This window comes from Trichomycterus rosablanca, chromosome 19, assembly GCF_030014385.1.
Source record: "Trichomycterus rosablanca isolate fTriRos1 chromosome 19, fTriRos1.hap1, whole genome shotgun sequence".
Lineage (NCBI taxonomy): Eukaryota > Metazoa > Chordata > Actinopteri > Siluriformes > Trichomycteridae > Trichomycterus > Trichomycterus rosablanca.
In genome coordinates, this window is record NC_086006.1 from 10387501 (window position 1) to 10411276 (window position 23776).

General features: G+C 40.3%; 1 protein-coding gene across 1 annotated transcript in view; it reads left to right on the forward strand.

Moving 5' to 3' along the window:
* The window catches only part of mical1 (microtubule associated monooxygenase, calponin and LIM domain containing 1), a 51153-nt gene that overhangs the window by 17872 nt on the left and 9505 nt on the right, over positions 1 to 23776 (forward strand). The window contains exons 4-18 of the mRNA XM_063014936.1: positions 312 to 519; positions 2520 to 2630; positions 2749 to 2844; positions 3832 to 3987; positions 4557 to 4657; positions 5582 to 5839; positions 8692 to 8807; positions 9023 to 9149; positions 9920 to 9995; positions 11672 to 11822; positions 13322 to 13518; positions 18945 to 19039; positions 21992 to 22057; positions 22878 to 23061; positions 23600 to 23673. Of these exons, the coding sequence (XP_062871006.1) occupies positions 312 to 519; positions 2520 to 2630; positions 2749 to 2844; positions 3832 to 3987; positions 4557 to 4657; positions 5582 to 5839; positions 8692 to 8807; positions 9023 to 9149; positions 9920 to 9995; positions 11672 to 11822; positions 13322 to 13518; positions 18945 to 19039; positions 21992 to 22057; positions 22878 to 23061; positions 23600 to 23673 (2016 nt within the window). The remainder of the gene's footprint in view (positions 1 to 311; positions 520 to 2519; positions 2631 to 2748; positions 2845 to 3831; positions 3988 to 4556; positions 4658 to 5581; positions 5840 to 8691; positions 8808 to 9022; positions 9150 to 9919; positions 9996 to 11671; positions 11823 to 13321; positions 13519 to 18944; positions 19040 to 21991; positions 22058 to 22877; positions 23062 to 23599; positions 23674 to 23776) is intronic.

The following is a 23776-nucleotide window of genomic DNA, read 5'->3' on the forward strand; positions in this document are numbered from 1 at the left end:
CACTGATGCCTGTTTTACATTTGACATGTTAAAAATGCTTTTTTGTTGTTGAGTTTGAGTATTTATTTAAACAACAGTGGAAAGAAGGGGAGTGTAGTGTCTTACCTCACCATCATCATTGATTTTTATAAATATATGCTCATTTCTAGTGCTTTGGGTAACTCACTTTAAGACTCTACTAGGGGCTACACAGTTATTGTAAGTTATACAAAAAGTCAATGTGTAAAACAAGTGAAAATTTAAAGAGTGCATTGAGTTTAGATAAGTGCAGGTAATTAATTTTAACCCTTTTTTATTCTTACTTTTTTCAGTGTTTAGTTCTGGGAGCAGGCCCATGTGGCTTGAGAACCGCTATAGAGTTGGCGCTGCTGGGGGCACAGGTCGTCGTACTGGAGAAAAGAAATTCCTTCTCTAGGAACAACGTCCTCCACCTGTGGCCCTTTACTATCCGAGATCTGCGTAATCTTGGTGCAAAGAAGTTTTATGGAAGATTTTGTACTGGCTCACTTGACCACATTTGTAAGTGTCATTATTTATTATATGTCTTTTTATTTTACAGTTTATTTACATGTGAATTTGTGTCACATGAATTTATTCAGGCAACAAAAAAAGATAAACATACATTATAAATAGAAAAACATACATTATAAAACAATTAAAAAAACATAAAACAAATTTATTTTGTCAGTGAAAATTTTTACATGCAAAAATTAAGTGCTACTATTTCAGATAGTGCACTTTAGTGAGCTGCTGCACCTCTACCACCTCTGCACTTCACTTACCAAACCTCATTATTATTGCGGCAAGTCCAATCTTGTTATAGTTGTTAGTTTCTGTGTACCATGTGAAATTGACTACATGTATCAGTGCAACAAGCTTTAACATACACTATAGGGCCAAAACTATATGAAAACCTTTCCTCATATTCAATTAAAGGCTTTAACCTTACCCATTACAAACAGATACATCTAATCAATTATTCTACATTATATACTTTCAACTTGGTGCCAACCATCTCACGTATAGCATAACTGTGCCTCTGTTCACAAAGCGGTGTCCATAATGGTTTTACGAGGTTGGTGTGGAGCAAACTAGTGGCCTGTACAAAGCCCTGATCTGAATGTCAAACACGAATGGGCACATATTTGCACATACCTGCTCAGGAAGTCATATTTACATACTGCAGTGGCAATCAAAAATCAAAGCTGCATAGCCTTCGGTACCTGTGACTGACAATTAATCTTGTAAATGGTACTATTTGATATGTACAATTACACGTGGTACTGTTTTATTTGCACAGTGCACAATTTCACACCATAGTGTTTATAAACTATAACTTTTAGCCCTTAGATTTTCTTATATATATATATATATATATATATATATATATATATATATATATATATATATATATAAATTTGTTAATAATGTTAATTATTAATTATATTAAGTATTAATATATATTTAATAAAACAATGCAAGTAGTCACAACAACAATACATGTCTCTCAGTTTGTCGGGGTCTGGGAGGGCGTTAAAGTTAGGGATGATGGAGTTACATTTGGGGAAGAATTACGTCCGAATGTTGTGGTATTTGGTGCTTTACATTTTCAGCATTTAGTAGACGCTTTCATCCAAAGCGACTTACAGTACTGTGACAGTATACAATCTAAGCAATTGAGGGTTAAGGGCCTTGCTCAAGGGCCCAACAGCAGCAACCTGGCAGTGGTGGGGTTTGAACCAGCGACCTTCTGATTACTAGTCCAGTACCTTAACCACTAGGCTACAAATGCCCTAGCTGCATTAGCTGTACTTCTACTGTACTGAGAGTGCAGTTCTGGCACAGCCTCTCCTCTGGGGGCAGCCAGGACCATGTGTGCCGCCCCGTCTCCACGGCCAGGTTGTACACGCTTGGTCTGTACCTCGTCAAGGTGTTTCTCAATTTAGGGTCAGACACCGTTCTCAGATAATCTGCCTTGGACTTTCATTTCAGATATTTTATTCTGAGTGTTTGTGCAATTTGGTTTATTCTAATTTGTTTTTGCAAATTTCTCCTGTTCCTGAGTCTATTGTGTTAGTGTGTGTCAGTGGTGTGCCGGTGTGTGTTAGTAGTGTGTCGGTGCCTGACTCAGGACCAGTTGGATGAGGGGACTGGTGTCTTAGCTCAGCTCTTGGTGTTGCAGGGCTCTATACTGATAAGATTGTGGGTCGCTCTCTTTTAGATGTTTCAAAAAATGGATTGCTCTTTTCTTTTACAATAAGTGGAAAATGGCCTAATTCTGCCCTGCTTGCGTTGTTTGTGGAATTTTTGTCAGTACACTTCCACTTTTTTTGTTTTTCCCAAGACTCTCAGATCATCAGCTCAAGCAAACAATCATGGATCAGTTAAGCTCATGACCTTCGTTTATATGATGCATTTTATGCATTGGATAATTGCATGGATAAGGGGCACACGTTCCTAATAAAGTGACCAATAAATGTACTTCTGATGTTAAATAAAAGCCGTCTTTAAATATGCAGGTATCCGTCAGTTGCAGTTAATGCTGCTGAAGCTGGCACTGCTGTTGGGGGTTGAGGTTCACACTGGCGTGTCGTATAAAGGTTTGCAGGAGCCTCAAGCATCAGGAACAGGTTTGCATTTTTATACACGTCTATATGATTTCTTGCCACATTTGTACAGTAGGCTATATTTGTGATGAATAGCAGTTTGTTGGATCTGAGCGTGGATATCTGACTTGTTCTTGTACAGGCTGGAGAGCTTTGGTACATCCTGAATCTCATCCTGCTGCTTCCTATGAGTTTGATGTTTTCATCTCAGCTGGAGGAGGAAGATTCGTACCTGATGGTAAGATTTCAAAGTGGAGAAACATACATACATACCAGCAGGGGGCAAATGCATAGATGACTGACAGTGATGTTTTATCAGGCAGTCTCTGCACCTCATCAGTGTTAATTTGCTGCAGCTGGATGGGTGGGTTGCCTTCAGGAGCACTTTTTTGAGCAGAATCCCACAGATAAACCCACACTGGATGGGATGCATTATTTGGTGGAGTGGCTGCTCTTCTGCTTTTACAGTTGTCCTTGCATTTTACTGGTTTCTTCTCTGTTTATGCTTTCCAAGAATGCAGATTATCACACACTGGTGGATTGAGTAGCTGGTGTGGTGGTACCTCAGTTTTTACCATTTACCTTTTCTCTTGTATCTAGCTTTTCTCACTTTTCTGTGTGACTGTGTATTTTGCTGGGGGCTTATAGTCAATCTCCCTTGTGACACGAGCATATGGCCACATATGCTTATGGAGTTTTCTGGGCAGGCGTGTAGTACCCTCTACTCAAGTAAGGTGCCTCTCTGATTTGGACTGTGGATTTCCTTTTGTTTCTATTATTTTGGCCACATGTTTTATCTGTCATCTCTTTCCATGCTGCAGCCTATTACTGCCGGTAACACACAGAGAAACAACCACAGACAATCATTTTGCGCTTCCACACCCTTGGGTGTCCTGGAGAATTTAAATAAATTAGACCATCAACAAACCTGAATGGTCGGACTAGAGAGGCAGAACGAAAGCAACCCAACATCCTTGATCATCACAAGTTTCTATGACTTGTCATAGGTTAGCTTTGATACTCGCATTCGATACTCCATCCGGATTTCCCTTACTCATACACGGCCAGTTGCGCCTGTGGAGCACCTGGCCAGCCGTACTAGCACCTGGTACTAGCAATACTACAGTAGAACAGTACAGTATTATGTTGCTGCATTATCAGAGTGCCATAGACATTTATATTATAATGATTTGTTACGCTTGTCATGTTTGTGTTTCTGTAACAGGGTTTAAGATAAAAGAACTAAGAGGGAAGCTGGCCATTGGGATTACAGCTAACTTTGTAAACCACCACACCGCAGCGGAGGCTCAGGTGCCAGAGATCAGTGGTGTTGCACGCATTTACAACCAGAAGTTCTTCCAGGAGCTGCAAACAGAAATGGGTATAGTGAATAATGTGGGGATACCACATTTGCATCCAGGCTAATACACATCATCACATTACTATCCAAAAAGAACATGTTTCTATTGGACATACTGAAATACAGAACAAAACCAGCATGCTAAGCATATCATGCTAAGCTTTGGGACATTATCAAAATTATGTAGTCACCACCTTCTAATTATTATGTCTTAGTTATAGTCATTGCTAACAGGTGAACAAACTTATATATATGATACATGATTATTGCATATGATTATATGCAACAGTTTGGGTCAATGAAGGTCAATAAGGATGTTGGTTGACAGTTATGGTTTGAAGGAATTCCAGTGGCCTACACAGAGCCCTGAACTCCACCCAAAGAAACATTTTTGGGATGACTGAGTGTCCAGTGCAAGCCAGCAACAGCCTGCTGCAAATGAGCCAACTTGATATTAAGGCTTACAATTTTGAAAGAGGGGTCCACCAATCTCATGGACAGGTGTCCACATACTTTTGGCTGTGCTTTGTATTTCTTCTGAGTTGCAGTTGTTTCCTAATTTTCTGAATCCAATTTTTTCGATTGTTTAGGTATCGATCTGGAGAACATTGTCTACTATAAAGATGACACTCACTACTTTGTCATGACTGCCAAGAAAAAAAGTTTGCTGAAGAAAGGGGTCATCAAGCAAGTAAGCACACACACGCACACACACACACACACACACACGCGCACACACACACACACACACACACACACATATATATAAACACACATAAACAGACATGTCCGCACTTGTCCTTGTTCTGATGAACAAGTCTGTGTTGTATATTGTATCATTTTTTTTGTTTGTTTTTCATATTTATTTCTCATATCAACCAATTTGTGTATATACACAGTATAGTCAAAAGTCCTGATTGCGTCATGCTTCCTCTCCACTAATGCCGACCCCGGCTCTGATTGAGGAGAACGAAGCTAACCCATGCCCCCTCCGACGCATGGGCAGCAGCCGTATGCATTTTATCACCTACACTTGACGAGTGCATATGCGGATCAGCAATGTGTATGGAGAGACACACCCTGATCAACGAGCCCTATCCTCGTCTCTGTGCAGGCGCCATCAGTCAGCCAGCAGAGGTCGTAAATGCATCAGTTATGAGAGAGTCCCTATCCGGCTTAATATGCACCCCTATATGAACAACAGGCCAATCGTTCATGTGTTCATGTGGCCGCTCATCCCAGCCGGCAGGCAAAGCTGAGACTCGATACGATGTATTAGAGATCCCAGCTCTGGTGTTCTAGTGTGTGTTGTTTACCACTACGCCACCTGAGCGTCCTGCACAATTTGAAATTTTGTACTTACTTAAACATTTTTACTTTATTGTGCACACTTGTTTATGTCTTTGAAAGTTTGCAGGTTGAAGGTTTGTATCTAGAGGGCATACTGTATGTTATTATTACTTTTATTAGCTATATGAAATCCAGTCACACTTTAATAATGGTTAATAGAGAGCAGTCAAGATAAACTTTACTGAGGTTTGTTACTAACAAATCAATAATATATAAGACACACTTATTTTTTACTGGATTATACCATATTACCTCTTTTTCCTAGGACTACAGTGATGCCGAACAGCTGTTAGCAGCTGCCAACGTTAACCAGGAGGCCTTACAGAAGTACGCATACGATGCTGCCCAGTTCTCTACGGGTCGCAAACTTCCTGATGTTGAATTTGCGAAGAACCACATGGGGCAGCCAGATGTGGCCATGTTCGACTTCACCAGCATGCACCGGGCGGAGCACTCCTCTCTGATAAGGGAGCGCAAAGGGAAGAAACTTCTCATTGCTTTGGTTGGAGACTGCCTGGTGGAGGTGTGTGGAAGAAGCAAACACACACACACACACACACACACATGTTTAATACACCGATCAGGCATAACATTATGACCACTTTCCTAATATTGTGTTATTAGGAACCTGTCAAGGCATGGACGCCACTAGACCCCTTAAGGTTTCCCAGCAGAACATTGCCCAAAGCATCACACTGCCTCCGCCGGCTTGCCTTCTTCCCATAGTGCATCCTGGTGCCATGTGTTCCCCAGGTGAGCGACGCACACGCACCCGGCCATCCACGTGATGTAAAAGAAAACGTGATTCATCAGACCAGGCCACCTTCCATTGCTCCGTGGTCCAGTTCCGATGCTCACTTTGGTGCTTTCGGCGGTGGACAGGGGTCAGCATGGGCACCCTGACTGGTCTGCGGCTGTGCAGCCCCATACGCAACAAACTGCCATGCACTGTGTATTCTGACACCTTTCTATCAGAACCAGCATTAACTACAGTAGCTCGTCTGGACCACGTGGGCCAGCCCTTGCTTCCCACATGAATCAATGAGCCTTGGCCGCCCATCACCCTGTCACCGGTTTACCACCGTTCCTTCCTTGGACCACTTTTGATAGATACTGACCACTGCAGACCCGGAACACCCCACAAGAGCTGCAGTTTTGGAGATGCTCTGACCTAGTCGTCTAGCCATCACAATTTGACCCTTGTCAAACTCGCTCAAATCCTTACGCTTGTCCATTTTTCCTGCTTCTAACACATCAACTTTGAGGATAAAATGTTCACTTGGTGCCTAATATATCCCACCCACTAACAGGAGCCGTGATGAAGAGATAATCAGTGTTATTCAGTTCACCTGTCAGTGGTCATAATGTTATGCCTGGTCTGTGTATGCACTTAAATGGAATTGTAAAATGTGCACCTAGCACAGGGGTTTATAGAGTGTATGTCAGCCTGACCTGGCACTTAACAGACACAACTGGTGGAAGAGAGGGCAGATGGAAAATCACATCCTTGCTATCGCATAGAAATACAGAAGGAACAGTGTGGTCCTGCTGGCTGCTGTAAAGATGGGGCTCCACATGTGTTGAAGGAGGCACATTTTAGCTTTCTTTAGCCAGAGAGAATGTGGCACTCATCCATGTACCAAGGTCTTGAGACCTAGTCTTGCAAGGCCAGCTGTTATTCTCCTAATATGATGTGATGTCTGAGGAATGTAATTGAAACATTGGGCTTTGAATGGTGCCTCCGCACTACTGTTCTCTACAGCAGCAAGAGAGTACAGTGGAAGCTCATTTTAGCAGACTAAAGGGTGGATGCACTGGTACGTTTTTTGCTCATGTAGTAGGAGAGTATCTATTCTGAGTCTGAAGCACTGCTGGTATCCATGGAGCAGTGCTGGTTCATAACTAAGCACTAGCAAATCTAAGCATAAAACAGAGAAAACTGAGAGAACAAAGTGAGCCTCCTGACAAAATAAAGCCTATCACTTATCAACAGAGAGACAGACATCCCAAGTTGCAAAAACTCATTTCAGGAAGGCTCACCCTGACCCCCCCCCCCCCCCCCCCCCAAGCCCCAAAAAAAAAAAAAAAAAAAAAAAACTAAAAAACTACTCGCACACACCAAAGGATATGGGTGATAACAGAACTTTTAGGAGCTGCTAACTGAGCTACTAAGCTAACTGTTTGCATCACAAACACATTAATTTGTACTACATAGTGCACTAGATAGTATTTTAGATATGAATTTATGAATTTAGTTATGGATTTAATACGCGATCGGGAAAAAAAGTCTGTTTCGCCTGTGTGCGCATGTGTGTGTTGCTCTTGGCCGCTCGTTCTAGATTCCGGGAGATTTTATCTGACTTGCGGGCATCAGGGAGCCGCTATGTATATGCTTGGGATGTCTGGAGAGACATGCACTGGCTGGCGGTCAATTACTGAAGTACTGGTCTTTGTACGCTTCTCAAAGGAATTAAGTGGACAATCAGATCTGACATTTGGTTTTACTTGATTACTTAGTCCGTTGTCTGTTAAATCTGATTTCCGTTAAATGGAGTTCCGTTAAATCGAGGTTCCACTGTATTACAATGTTTTTTTACTGTGATTTCCTGCCTGCGTCCCAAATTGTATCCTGTGTGCTATGTAGTGTGTAACCAAACCATTTGACATGAATTACTTTATTCTAATTTAATTTTTCTCCCCTAATCTAGTCGTGTCCAATTACCCTGATTATGTCCTCTATACTGATTCGACCCTTCACCGCTGACTGAGGACGCCTCTCAACTGACATACCCCCCCTCTGGCACGTACAGTCAGTACAGACTGCATTTTTCACCTGCACGAATCAAGTTCATACACTGACGAGCACTGTGTACGGAGGGCCACACCCCCATCAGCATTATTCCTCAGCCCTGTGCAGGCACCATCAGCAGGGGCCGCAGTTGCACCAGTTATGAGGACCTATGATCCGACTTTTTTTACCCTCTAACTCTGAACAACAACCAACCGTTGTTCATGCTGCCGCCCAGTCGGAAAGGCAGAGCTGAGATTTGATATAATGTATTCGAAACCCCAACTCTGGTGCGCTAGCATACTTTACCACTACGCCACCTGAGCGGCCTTAGTTGGACATATTTTATATAAGTTGGATATACATAATATAATGATCTGCTTACAAAATGCATAGATTGGCTCGAACTTGGAGTATTTCCCTCTCCAAGGAGTCTTTATTACTGCCTCTTTTTAAGCCAAAATCTCCAGACTTTTACCATGATACTACTAGCAAACAACAGTTGTCAAAGGCTGCTGTTTACAATTTAAATAAAGTGTTTTAAAGAGTCTTGATACATTGTATTAACATCATTTCTGTTTATGTAGCCCTTTTGGCCCTTGGGGACGGGCATTGCACGTGGGTTCCTGGCTGCCTTTGACACAGCATGGATGGTGAGAAGCTGGGGTAAAGAATTGCCCAGTTTGAAGGTTCTGGCAGAGAGGTACATAAGATTTCCATAACTTTTCCAATTAAGTATATATTTAGTATTTTTTTGTATGATAATAAAATTGTTGAACGTTACTAATTTGAATTTGTTCAAAATATTTTAGGGTTAGGGTTTGGGGTTAGGGTTCGGGTTTAAGGTTAGGGTTAGGGTTAAGGTAACTTTATTAAAAGCAAAGCTTTTTTTGTCTTCTTGTTGATTGGATCCAACAGGGAAAGTGTGTATCAGTTACTATCTCAGACCACACCAGAGAACACCAGAAAGAACTACTCACTCTACAGCATAGATCCCAGCACCCGGTACCCCAATGTCAACGTTTCCTCCATAAAACCTGAACAAGTAAGCATTTATTTTGCTCACACAAACCTCAGATTTCAAATCTTCACAACTACACTGCATTTTAAATGTAGTTTTTCAGTACTTTTTTAGCCTGCTTTTACCCTGGTCTTTAATGTTCAGGACCCCCACAGGACCACCACAGAGCAGATATTATTTAGGTGGCACTGCAGTGACACTGACATGGTGGTAGTGTGTTAGTGCGTGTTGTGCTGGTATGAGTGAATCAGACACAGCAGCACTGCTGGAGTTTTTAAATACCGTGTCCACTCACTGTCTACTCTATTAGACACTCCTACCTAGTTGGTCCACCTTGTAGATGTAAAGTCAGAGACGATCGTTCATCTATTGCTGCTGTTTGAGTTGGTCATCTTCTAGACCTTCATCAGTGGTCACAGGACGCTGTTGGCTGGATATTTTTGGTGTCTGTCACTGGTGGACTATTCTCAGTCCAGCAGTAACAGTGAGGTGTTTAAAAACTCCAGCAGTGCTGAATGATCCACCACCCAAATAATACCTGCTCTGTGGTGGTCCTGTAGGGGTCCTGATCATTAAAGAACAGGGTGAAAGCAGGCTAAAATGTATGTAGAGAAACAGATGGACTACAGTCCATAATTGTAGCACTACAAAGTGTTTCTATATGGTAAGTGGAGATGATATAATATATAAATGGACAGTGTATGTTACTTTGAAGAGGTTAATTTAGTGACAGTTGTGAAAATGAAGTGATGTTGATTTGGATTTGTGTTTGGGGGGTTGTGTGTATTATTTAGGTGCAGCATTTATATGATGTTGAGGACTTCTCGAATAGCAACAAGTCCATCAAAAAGAAGAACGATCGATCATCTAGTAAGTCTTAACAGTCAGCACTTCTTGATCTTCTTTGGTCTTTAAAGTAGTAGTTAGTAGTTTAAAGTAGTGAGATTTGGATTACAAGAAACGTATTCAATATGAGACAAATGCAAAACAGAAGCTTTTTCACAAGTGGTATTAGATTTTTGGATCCCACTGTATATGGTTTGGTTTGGGTATATGGAACCCATTGCCAATAATTAGACCAACTTCATATTACAGCAGTAATCAAGATTAATAAGACCAAATAACAGTTTTCCCAATTCTCAGATATCCAGTTTTGGTGAACATGTGCCCACTGTAGGCTCAGATTCCTGAGTTAAGCCCATGTTGTTTTAGCCGCAGTTAATCCTCCTTGGGGATTGACATATTTTGCATTCTGAGATGTGTGTTTAGGGTCATTGGTGTCCTGTTGGCTCAAACCAATCTGACCACTCTCCTTCACCTTTCATATTAACAAAATGTTTCCTTGTGCAGAACTGCTGGTCACTTTAAGGCTTTTTTAAAAATCATTTTATGCGAATCTGGAGACTTGTGTATGAAAATCCCTCAAGATAAACAGTTTGTGACATGCATACTAACCAGTCTGGCACAAGCGTCAATGCCACAGTAATTTTTTTACTCTATTCTGATGTTTATTATCAGCACCAAATAAAGTATTTTTTAAAATTTTCTATTTTTCCAACCATTTCCCCTCAATTTTCTCCCCTAATCTAGTCGTGTCCAATTACCCTGATTGCATCCTCCACTGATTCGACCCTTCACCACTGACTGAGGACACTTCTCAACTGACTCACGCCCCCTCCGACACGTGGGCAGCAAGCCGTATGCATCTTATCACCCACACATTGACGAGTGTTGTGCCACCTAGCGTTGTGTATGGAGAGACACACCCTAAGAGCACTCTTTCCTCACCTCTGTGTAGGCGCCTCTAATCAGCCAGCAGAGGTTGTAATTGCACCAGTCTGACAGAGAGAGACCCTATCCGGCATAGTCCCACCCATCTGAACAACAGGCCAATCGTTGTTCATGTAGCCGCACAGCCTCAGCTGGCAAGGCGGAACTGAGATTCGATACAATCTGTATTTGAGATCCCAGCTCTGGTTGCAGCGTGTGTTTTTACCGCTGTGCCACCTGAGCTGCACAGACTGCATTTTTCACCTGCACGAGTCGAGTTCATATACACCGATCAGCACTGTGCACGGAGAGCCACACCCTGATCAACGTTATTCCTCAGCCCTGTGCAGGCACAATCGATCAGCCAGCAGGGGTCATAATTGCACCAGTTATGAGGACCTATGATCCGGCTTGCCCCTAACCCTATGAACAACAGCCAATCGTTGTTCATGCAGCCGCCCAGCCCAGCCGGATGACAGAGCTGAGATTCAATACGATGTATTCGAAAACCCCAGCTCTGGTGTGTTAGCGTATTTTACCGCTGCGTCACCTGAGCGGTTTAGCATTAAATAAAGTATTTGACCAGTGTCTGAAAGTTTGCATGTATTGTGCTGCTGCCACAATGTAAATTGCTGATTGGACAATGACAGGAATTAGCAGGTATTTAGGGGTTCCTAATAAAGTGACTGGTAGGTATAGATAACGTTAGGTCATAAAGCTTTGATGTATTGCTCCAACCACTGACTAAGTGAATATTTTCTTTTGGGGGTTTACAGCTGTGTCACTGCGGCGTTTGGAAGACCTGCTAAACTGGTGTAAGAAACACACAGCCTGGTGTGAGCGAGTGAAGGTGACAGACCTCAGTCAGTCATGGAGATCTGGCCTGGCCCTGTGTGCCCTCATCCAGCGTTTTAGACCCAAACTCATGTAAGACTCATTTTCTCACCTGCAATATGTACTGATAATGACAGATGGTTTCTACTGCTGTTTTGTCTGGTCAACTTCATTTCATTTATTAATAAACATCCATTCCTGCATTTCAGGCCTGCAACACATTCCAAAAAAGTTGGGACAGTAAAGCATTTACCACTTTGTAATGTTGCCATTCCTTTTCACCACACTTAAGACGTTTTGGCACAGAGGATACCAAGTGATTTAGCGTGTCAGCTTTTACTTTGTCTTATTCTTCCTGCAAACACGTCTTAAGATGTGCAACAGTACAGGGTCATCATTGTCGCTTTTTTCGTTTCAAAATTCTCCACACATTCTCTGTTGGGGACAGATCAGGACTGCAGGCTGATCATCTGCAGCCATGCCTTTGTAATGTGTGCAGCATGTGGTTTTGCATCGTCTTGTTGAAAAATGCATGGACGTCCCTGGAAAAGATGACATCTTGAAGGCAGCACATGTTGCTCTAAGATCTCAGTGTACTTTTCTGCATTAATGCTGCCATCACAGAAGTGTAAACGACCTTTGCCAAGGGCACTGACACAGCCCCATACCCTGACAGACCCTGGCTTTTGGACTTCTTGCTGATGACAGTCTGGAAGGTCCTTTTCGTCTTTGGTCCGGAGCACATGGTGTCCATTTTTTCCAAACAACTTCTGGTATGCTCATTCATCTGACCACAATACACGTTTCCACTGTGTGATGTTCCATCCTAGATGCCTCCGAGCCCAGAGAAGTCGACGCCGCTTCTGGACATGGTTAACATAAGGCTTCTTTTTTGCACCTTAAAGTTGTAAGTGGTATTTGTGCATGTAACTCTGTATTGTAGAGCTTGACAAAGGTTTGCCAAAGTAATCCCTCATCCATGTGGTTATATCAGCTATTGTTGAGTGGCGGTTCTTGATTGCGCATTTGAAGCCTGCGCATTTGGCCTTTACGCACTGATACTCGTTCTGATTCCTTGAATCATTTAATGATATTATGCACTGTAGAGGGAGAAATATGCAAATGCATTCCAAAATTTCCCTCGTCCCAACTTTTTTTTGGAATGTGTTGCAGGCCTGAAATGCAGGAATGGATGTTTATTAACAAATGAAATGAAGTTGAGCAGATACAACATGAAATATGTTGGGTTCAAACTGTCTGCAATCAAATAAAAGTCAAAGTAAATGTAAGGAACGCTGCATTTTTATTTTATTTGCATTTTCCATACTGTCCCAACTTTTTCTGTCCCAAGATACTGTCCCAAGAATGTCCTAACATTTCTGGAAATGGGTTTTTCCTTTACTGAAAATATGAATAGAATACAATTCATATGTATATCATGTATCAGACACTTTTATCTGACTCATGAAGTCATCCAGCCCACCATATGTGCAGGGATAAATATTTTGTAGTGTTCGAGAGCTTCAGCTGCACCATCTGGCACTGCATCTTGCTTTTTTTTACTGTGTTTGACTGCCTGTCTTCTCTTACAGAGATATGTCCTCTCTGGATGAAAAGAATGTAGCATACAACAACCAGCTGGCATTCGACATTCTGCAGAGGGAGTTTGGCATTGTGCCTATCATGTCTGCCAGTGACATGGCCTCTAGCAAGGATATTGACCAGCTGTCAGTAGTGCTGTACCTCACCCAGGTCCACAATGCTTTCACTGAGACTTCTCCACCAACAGGTAAATGTCAGATCGGCACTAGGACAGGATTTAGAAAGGTTTTGATGTACACTGTATTGCAAAAAGTATGTGGACACCTGACCGTGAGCTTGTTGGACATCTGATTCCACAATCATGGGCATTAATATACATTGATCAGATGTAACATTAAAACCACCTCCTTGTTTCTACACTTACTGTCCATTTTATTAACTCCACTTACCATATAGGAGCACTTTGTTGTTCTACAATTACTAAATGTAGTCCATCTGTTTCTCTGCATGCTTTGTTAGCCCCCTTTTATGCTGTTCTTCAATGGTCAGGACCACCATGGAGCAGGTATTATTTAGGTGGTGGATCATTCTCAGTCCTGCAGTGACACTGACATGGTGTTGTGTTAGTGTGTGTTGTTCTGGTTTTTAAACACCGTGTCCACTCACTGTCCACTCTATTAGACACTCCTACCTAGTTGGTTCACCTTGTAGACGTAAAGTCAGAGACGGTCGCTCATCTATTGCTGCTGTTTGAATTAGTCATCTTGTAGACCTTCATCAGTGGACACAGGACACTTCCCACGGGGCGCTGTTGGCTGGATATATTTCTGGTTGGTGGACTATTCTAAGTCCAGCAGTGACAGTGAGGTGATCCACTCATACCAGCACAACACACACTAACACACCACCATTGTCACTGCAGTGCTAAGAATTATCCACCACCTAAATAATATCTGCTCTGTGGTGGTCCTATGGCGGTCCTGACCATTGAAGAACAGGGTGAAAGGGGGCTGACAAAGCATGCAGAGAAACAGATGGACTACAGTCAGTGATTGTAGAACTACAAAGTGCTTCTAAATGGTAAGTCGAGCTGATAAAATGGGCAGTAAGTGTAGAAACAAGGAGGCGGTTTAATTGTTATGGCTGTGTACTCATACCAGTAGAACACATGTCACACATGGACACGTAACACGACTGTATAGTAAAATTAGATAGTATGCACTGATTATACAGAACAGCTAGAGTGTAAGGGTTAATTACACACCACGTATGTAAAACTGAGCAGACTGGCTCTGTAAACAGCATGGGATTACTATGCATGGTATAAGTGTGAACATGGGTAATAATTGCATGTAATTATGAGTAACCCGGTACATCTGGAAAAGCATAAAAGCAAAGTTGTAGTAGGATATGTCTAAGGATGGTTGTTCATTAGCAATGCTACAGAGAACTCAACACTTATTTCATAATTCAATGCCATGCCAGATGGCACTGTCTCTTTAAGAACCCTTTTTTCCCAGCATGCTCTGCTTTGAATGGGCAGTGTTTCACTGTCTGGAGATCAGGAGCTGCTGCAGCAGCACACGCAGCAGTAAGAAACGAAGAGCTCAGAAAGGAAATAGCTTATTGGGGCTAGGGTGGGACTATCCCTCTCTTTCCCTCTCCCTTACCCCCCTATATCTGATACCTATGACACCTATGCTGTTCTGCTCCAAGGTAGGGAGCTCTAAGATGCTCTAACAAAAAAAAAAAGGATTGGTGGATTGACGGGCAATTTGACAGACTGGATAATGGACCAGCATTCAGGGTTTGATTGTGTGGTAAGTTGGAACATCAGCCAGCTGTGCAGGTAGAGCTGTCACTCAGACCAGTGCATGTGTGGAGGTGTGCGTTTTGGGGAAAGAAAGAAAAAGGCATCTGCTGAGGGTATGGTGGGGGTTTCATGTCCAGGGTCAAATGCTGATTCATGATTGAATTATTTATAAATTAAAAATTGCTAGCTGAGGTCTGGGAATGCATGTATACATTGTGGTATTATGTAATGAGTCATTAATGATGTACACGAACATGCTCGCTGTTTATTTCGCCATCTAGTTTTGTTATGGTAGGTCAATATTCTATAAATCATTTTCTCCAGAATGAATAGCTGAAGGAACGCATCCTCATATCTGTCATCTGTCAGATGTTAAATAAATGTTTCATTTTTAAAAAGAGGAAGAGAAATTCTTTATGGCTAAATCAGCTGTACAGGTTTAGTATATAATAGTAAAAAAGTAAAAAAAAAAAAAAAAGCCCAGGTGGCGCAGCGGGATATTCAGCTAGCACACCAGCACCGAGTTTCTGAACTCCTCGGTTCGAAACTCGGTGTTGCCACCGGTCGTCTGGGCGCCATCTAGCAGGCATAATTTGCAGTGCCTGCAGCAGATACAAATTGGGGGGCCAGACTATGTGTGGGTGGGTGAGTATTCATACGCTGTGTAAGGACCCTGATTGGCGGAATAGATGCCTGTGCAGAATGCACGGGCGAGAATAGGAGGGCTGTGCACTTGTTGGAAGAGGCGTGTACAGCGACGTGCTCTCCTCAGATGCAATCTGGTATCTCTCAGCAGCGGAAGACAAAATTGAGTGCGGTAAATCGGGAGGAAAATGGAGAGAAAATGCAAACAAAAAAAAATGCTAATACTTACAAATATTATTAGTAGTAAAATAATAATTATAATAACAATAATAATAATTAATCAACAATAAATCATCAATAAAATTATTTTTAAAGTTATTATTATCATTATTATTATTATTATCATTATCATTATTATTGTATTATTATTATTATCATATTATTATTATTATTATTATTATTATTATTATCATCATTATTATTGTATTGTTGTCATTATTATTATTATCATCATTATTATTATCATCATTATTATTATTATTATTGTTATCATTATTATTATTTAATATTATCATTATTATTGTATTATTGTTATTATTATACTTATCATTATTATTATTATTATCATATTATTATTATTATCATTATTATTATTATTATCATTATTGTATTATTGTCATCATTATTATTATCATTATTATTTTTATTATTATCATTATTATTATTATTAATATTATCATTATTATTGTATTATTATGATTATTATTACCATATTGTTATTATTATGATTATTATTACCATATTATTAATATTATTGTTGTTATTATTTTTATTATTATTATTATTTTATTATTATTTTTATTATTATTATATTATTATTATAAGGTTAAAAACACTTCTACAACAAACAAGCTACATTAATATGCTCAGTAGATTCAGACATTAACTTTTGTAGTAAGGTTATGTAAAATTTTGTTCTGATGACTCCATGCACCACCACTTTAAATCAGCTACATTTTACTGCAGTCATTTGGTGGTTTGGCTTGATTTATGTGTTGGTCATTACATTTCCATTCTTTTTATAGCATTTCCTTGCATTGTAGGCATTATTTATCATCATTTTTAGTTTCTTAATAAGCTTCTTGGAGGAGACTAGGGTTATTGATTGATTAGTTTCGAGGAGTGAAAGTATTTATTATACTGTCATAAGATGCCAATTCTTGTAACAATTATTGATTTTTTTTTACTAGTACTAACAAGTTGGTTGAGGCTTATAGAGTCTGTTTAGGGTGTCCAAACCTTTAAAAAAATAGTTATATATACACTAGGGCTGTCAAACGATTAAAATTTTTAATCGCGATTAATCTCAGAATTTCATATAGTTAATCGCGATTAATCGCATTAAAAAAAAATCTGTGTAAATGTTATAGAAAACAAGGATTTTTATGTGAAATGTTACAATTAAAATGGTGAACACATTTTATGCTAAATGTACTGATGTTAAAAACTGCTGGGACAAGAGAAAACTGTAAGGGAGTTTATTCACTCACATACTAGGCAGTAAATGTCAGATTGTAGTTTAGAATTTCTCCATCAGCAAACATTGTAGATCAGCGGTGCTTTAGGTGGGATAAGGCGTAGTTATTGTAACAGACTTTTCTGTGGTTGTATTGTGACAATGGTTTGATGGCCGTTTCTACACGAAGTGAGTGTGTTTTGACCCTTTGGGGCTTCCATAGTGCATGGACTAACGTGCTTGACTCAGCTTTCCGGTATTTGGTACCTTAACAGAATAAGTTAATAAAAGTGTTCTGCTCCCGACAACTTGTGAATATAGCGTGTATTTATTTCTTTATAAGTGCATCACTACAACGCTCGGTTACATTATGTTAACAAACCGCAAATGAAAAACGGTGGCAAGTCCGACATTAAAACGTTTGTTTTAACATAATGTTAACATAATGTAACCAAGCGTTGTAGTTCTACCAGTCAAGTCTCAACATTAACTAGAATTTGCGTTAACGGCACTATTATTTTTAATCGCGTTAAATTGAAATCGCGTTAATGCGTTATTATCGCGTTAACTTCGACAGCCCTAATATACACACATACACCACGACCTTGTTTCTACACTCACTGTCCATTTTATCAGCTCCACTTACCATATAGGAGCACTTTGTAGTTCTACAATTACTGACTGTAGTCCATCTGTTTCTCTGCATGCTTTGTTAGCCCCCTTTCATGCTGTTCTTCAATGGTCAGGACCACCACAGAACCACCGCAGAGCAGGTATTATTTAGGTGGTGGATCATTCTCAGCACTGCAGTGACACTGACATGGTGGTGGTGTGTTAGTGTGTGTTGTTCTGGCATGAGTGGATCAGACACAACAATGCTGCTGGAGTTTTTAAATACTGTGTCCACTCACTGTCCACTCTATTAGACACTCCTGCCTAGCTGTAGATGTAAACTCAGAGACAATCGCTCATCTATTGCTGCTGTTTGAGTTGGTCATCTTTGCGATCTTCATCAGTGGTCACAGGACCCTGTGATTTTAATGTATTAATATTTATAATTAATGATAATGAATCAACCATTACACTAAAGAATGATAGTTTATGCAGCTTTACCAAATATTTTATGGTGTTCATGTGCAATCAAACTATGCAACCTTATTCACCAGGTTTTTGTGATTCAGTCTTTTTGGGTAGGGCAGTCAGTATCTTGACTTGGCAATCTTTGGCCACTCTTCCTTAATTGCAAAAGCGCTCAAAATCTGTCAGACTTTGAGGGCATCTCCTGTGCACAGCCCTCTTCAGGTCACCTCACAGATTCTCAATTGCATTCAGGTCTGGACTTTAATCTTTTCTGGTAAAGCCATTTTTTTTCTGGCATGGGGGTATGATTTGGGTTGTTGTTTTTGTGCTGAAAGGTATCATTCCTTTTTCATCTTCAGCTTTTTAGAAGACACCTAATTCTTCTTCTTAAATTACAAACATTTTTGAAGAATTCTGATTCTATATTCTATTTTTTCCAACAATTACTGGCTTAACAACTGCCTTTATATTTCCATAATTAAGTAGTGACATAACTAATCAGGCGTTTGCGCTTATTACAGGAACAACTCTCAAAATAGTTGTTCCTTGATGTTATACATATGCTATAGATGCTGTACAAAAGGCTTTTGTGTAAGTGTTCACAGAAAAGCCTTTTTACTGTGTATAGTCCCTGTAACACTGTGTTATGACATGTCATTTGTCATCCTGTCCTTCGCAGAGCCATCCAACCCAAAGCTTCTGTCCTTCTCCAGAACCCGCACTGCTGTCTTCTTTCTGAACAAGCTGAAGCACAATTCGCTCCAGAGACGCAAGGTAGGCATTGAGACAGATCTCTCTTCACCGTGTTTGGTGCAGTTTTTGAGTTGCTAGTGTAATTTAAATAGAGCAGAAGGTCCTACACTGATAGCAGTGTTGTGGTGAAACCTTTTTTTCACTGCTTGTTTTGCCAGAGCAAGTTACCATGTATTATTTTTAAATGTTCGGTATAAGGCACAGGTAATAAGCTATCATTGGATTCTTTGTGTTGGTAACCATCAGGATGGTCATTCGATGGCAGCATTTCTGGATGATGTTGATGAATGGCTTTTGCTTTGCATACGTTTGCAAATGCAGCAACAAGTGTTTACTGCAGCAATTAACTGTGTTTATTTCTGAGACCATGTGGTTAAACCATTGTGTTTTTTATGCAGTGATGCCTAAGAGATCACAAATCACGGCCATTTATTATTGGTTTTTGGCTTTGTCCTTTATTTAGAGAGATTTATTTGTATTCCTATAATCTTTTAATAATGTCATGGACTGTAGATGGTGAAATTCCTAATTACCTTGCCTGTTAACTCACCCTAAACCAATCCATGCTTGTAAACTCTAAGTAAACATGTAAACATGCTTGTAAACTTGTAAATTGTAAACTGGCAGTGGCAGCAGAGTGGTTGAGATACTGGATTAGTGATCAGAACGTCATTGGTTTAAGCCCCACCACTGCCAGGTTGCCACTGTTAGGCAGTTGAGCTCAAACTCTTGACTTCTCATCAAATCTCATCTGCACTTTTGTGGCCAATAGGCACAATTGATGTGCCTGTGGGAGGGAGGAAGGTTTAATGTGTTCCTTATTGGTACTGAGAAAGACGCCTGCGTTAGAGATGGTTGATTGATGGATAGCAGCAACACACAATACAGTTCTCTGTGAAACTCAGCTCTTCTTGGTCAGGACGGGGGTCTGCAGTGGTGGTAGAAGTCCAAGTCTGGGAAACAAGACACAGTGGTAAATTGGACTCTGGGAGGAAAAAGAGAAAATTACAAAATAAATCAATCAAACCTAGAGGCAATTCAGAGAAACAAAGTAGCAGCTCCTCTTACTGTAATATGTTGGCAGTTGGGATAAGTGAGACTGTTGGCACACAGAGAATCTGTCTCTGGTTTAAATGCCTGACAGTGAGGATTTGCCCATTATTGCCAATCTGTACCCAGGAGACACAATAAGAACATGGCACGCTTTTCACAGACAGTGACTCTGGAGCTGTGTGGCACCTACAGTGCCTCTCGTGCCACCATGTAGCACAGTAGGGATTTTGGACCATTCCTTCTTCTTGGATAAACAGCCCGCTTTACTACATGACTCAAACTCAACTGGGTTAGAATATAAATCTAACCACTCTTAACCATTCTGTTTTTGATGATGATCAACTACTCTTAATTCTAATTAACTGTCTAGAGTTTAAGGTAGAAAAGCCCCGAACCATAATGCACCTTCCACCATGCTTCACGGTTAAGAGTTTTCTGTGTTAGTGTCCAAACCTCAACTTAACTAAAATGCATTGGCTGGATACACTACATAGCAAAAGTGTGTGGACGCCCCCCTTCATTATTAAGCTTAGTTATTTTATCCATACCTTTTCCTAACAGGTATATAAAATCAGTTATGGATTAAAAAATATATGATTCCAACATTGCGAAAAAAGCCAATAATAACAGGGTTTGATGGATTTGGTGTAATATTAAAGCTTTTACAGAGGAATTCAGACTGTAACATGTTGGCAACAAGATTCTGGTTTGGGTTTAGACATACTCTAGGCCAAACAGTGTTTCCTTATCATAGTGGTGAAAATAATATAAAATCTTTTTTACTGTTGTTCAGATCTGATCAACAGCTACATGGAATAGTTTTTGCTGCTTAAGGGGTTTCTTACAGTTATTAAATACAAGGGTTCACATCCCTTTTTCATCCTAAACATACATTTATTATACAACCCCAAATCAGAAAAAGTTGGGACAGCATAAAAAATGCAAATAATAAAAGAACACAGAGTTTCTCACATTTACTTTGACTTTTATTTCATTGCAGACAGGATGAACCTGAGATATTTCATGTTTTGTCTGGTCAACTTCATTTCATTTATTAATAAACATCCATTCAGGCATGTCAGGCCTGCAACACATTCCAAAAAAAGTTGGGACAGTAAAGCAATTACCACTTTGTATTTTGCCATTAGTGTTTCAGCTTTTATTTTGTCCCATTCTTCCTGCATACATGTCTTAAGATGTGCAACAGTACGGGGTTGTTGTTGCATTTTTCTTTTAAAAATTCTCCGCACATTCTTTTTTGGGGACAGGTCAGGACTGCAGGCAGGCCAGTCCAGTACTCGTACCCTCTTCTTCCGCAGCCATGCCTTTTCCCTTTTTAAATCTTCCCTGGAAAAGATGACGTCTTGAAGGCAGCATATGTTGCTCTAAGATCTCAATGTACTTTTCTGCATTAATGCTGCCATCACAGAAGTGTAAATGACCTTTGCCAAGGGCACTGACACAGCCCCATACCATGACAGACCCTGGCTTTTGGACTTGTTGCTGATAACAGTCTGGATGGTCCTTTTCGTCTTTGGTCCGGAGCGCACAGCATTCACTGCATTTTTATTTTATTTCCATTTTCCATACTGGCCCAACTTTTTCTGAATTGGGGTTGTATTCTGAACTACATATAATATTAGAAATTTTACAAAATTAACCTTACATTTATAAGTTACTTTTATATTGTAGTTATTTTTATTAAGCAAAGGAAATGTATTATTATTTTAGCTGTTGTAATAAAAAGTGAAACAATAGAAGTGAGAAAGAACTAGCATCTAAACAAAGTTATTCTTATGAATGTTTTAATTACTATTATGTGCTAGTTTTTAAGCAGTATTTTCTACTGCTGATAAATTGTTTATGTCTGGTGGAATTGTGTAACATACCATTAACTAGATCATATAACTCGCCCCTTAGGAGCGTCTGGCCGCCGAGAGGGAAGAAAGGGCAAAAGATATGAAGGAGGACGAGGAAAAAAAAGATGTGAGTAACACTCTTTAATGTGCTGCACGTGTGTGTTATGAGACCTTGGCCTTCCATCCAGAATTCCTCCTGCAGAGCAGTGTGGCTTTGCAGCATATTTATGAGGCCTGGTATGTTCCTCAGTTACTGAGCAACACAGATGAAATTAATGCTGATGAATACAGTGGTCTATCATGGTCTATCATGGTCTATCATCTGGGTTTGAATCTGAGTGCTGCTATTGGCTGGGCATCTATGCTGACATTATTGGCTATGTCTGAGGGAGAGGAGGATGGCTAAGTCTGTTGGATTGGTGCCCTTGTACTCCACAGACACAGCCTCATAACACGAGACATACCGGTTTTATTTTTTGAAGCACAAACTTGTATTCACTTTACCATCTTTCATTAAATTACCTTCCTTTTGCTTCAGTTTTCTCTTTTTGTACATTTTGGGATTATTTGTAAATATTTCTCAACATCAGTTGTTGGAAAACCGCCTCAGTTAAATGCTGTGGAAACACTGCCATCTAGTGGCGGGATTCGGTCACTTTGCGGGTCACAAAATCGGCATGCATTGTGGGAGATGCAGTTTATGTAGGATTTTACAGTGTATTTGAAGACATACGTCTTTTAAGCTCTTGCGGGCCACATAAAATGGCGTGGCAGAGTGGTTTTCTCAATGCCTAGCTTTCCTTCACCCCAAATTCTTCGATCGATTGACATTTGCTTTATTATTCATGTGTTTAACCTGTTTCATAGTGAATGCCATTGAGTTGCTTTACATCAGGTGACTGGACAACATTGTTATCATTCTTATTTTCCTCTGTTTTGTGCCGTAGCTTGCGCCCGCAGTGCCAGCTCCAGACGTTGGCAGCAGTGAGTTGTGTTATTTCTGCAATCAGAGGCTGTACCTTCTGGAAAGGGGCAGTGCAGAGGGCAAATTCTTTCACCGCAGTTGCTTCACGTGCCATCAGTGCGGTACCACATTGCGCCAAGGAGGATACACTTTCCATCCTGAAACTGGTGAGCCTTATAATTGACACTGTTTGTATATCTGATTATTATGATTTACAGTGATTACAATCATTTGGGCTGGGGTTCAATATATTAAGTAAATGTTATCTGTAAATATGTTTTAAACGAAATTTTACACATTTTAAACTTGTCAAACTTGCTCAAATCATTACGCTTGCCCATTTTTCCTGTTTCTAACACATCAACTTTGAGGATAAAATGTTCACTTGCTGCCTAATATATCCCACCCACTAACTCAGTGTTATTTACTTCACCTGTCAGTGGTCATAATATTATGCCTGGTTTATTTTAATGTGATTTGCTCTGGTCATGCTTCCAAATGATTGTTTTAGCAGCTGTGTAACACATGGGTCATATGTACTGATTTCCCAAAATAGAACATACATTTTTCATTACTAGGATTAAAAATGCATGCATAATCCCTATTACTGCCAGCACATTGCTACATTGCAGAGGGGTGTGCTGGCATGTCAGTGAATTTAATGGTGTGCCAGCTTCAGCTGTTTCTTCTTTGTTTTGTCCACAGGGAGGTTCTACTGCGAGCAGCATTCAGAGCCAGAGCAGAAGGAAGAACAAGCAGCTGAACCTGCAGGCACAGAGGTATTGAACAGACCAGACTTAATTACTCTGTGTACTGATTCACACGCCCTTTTTAATCTGTTCTAACATAATGACATTCGTTTAACTCATATGAATGTGTTCT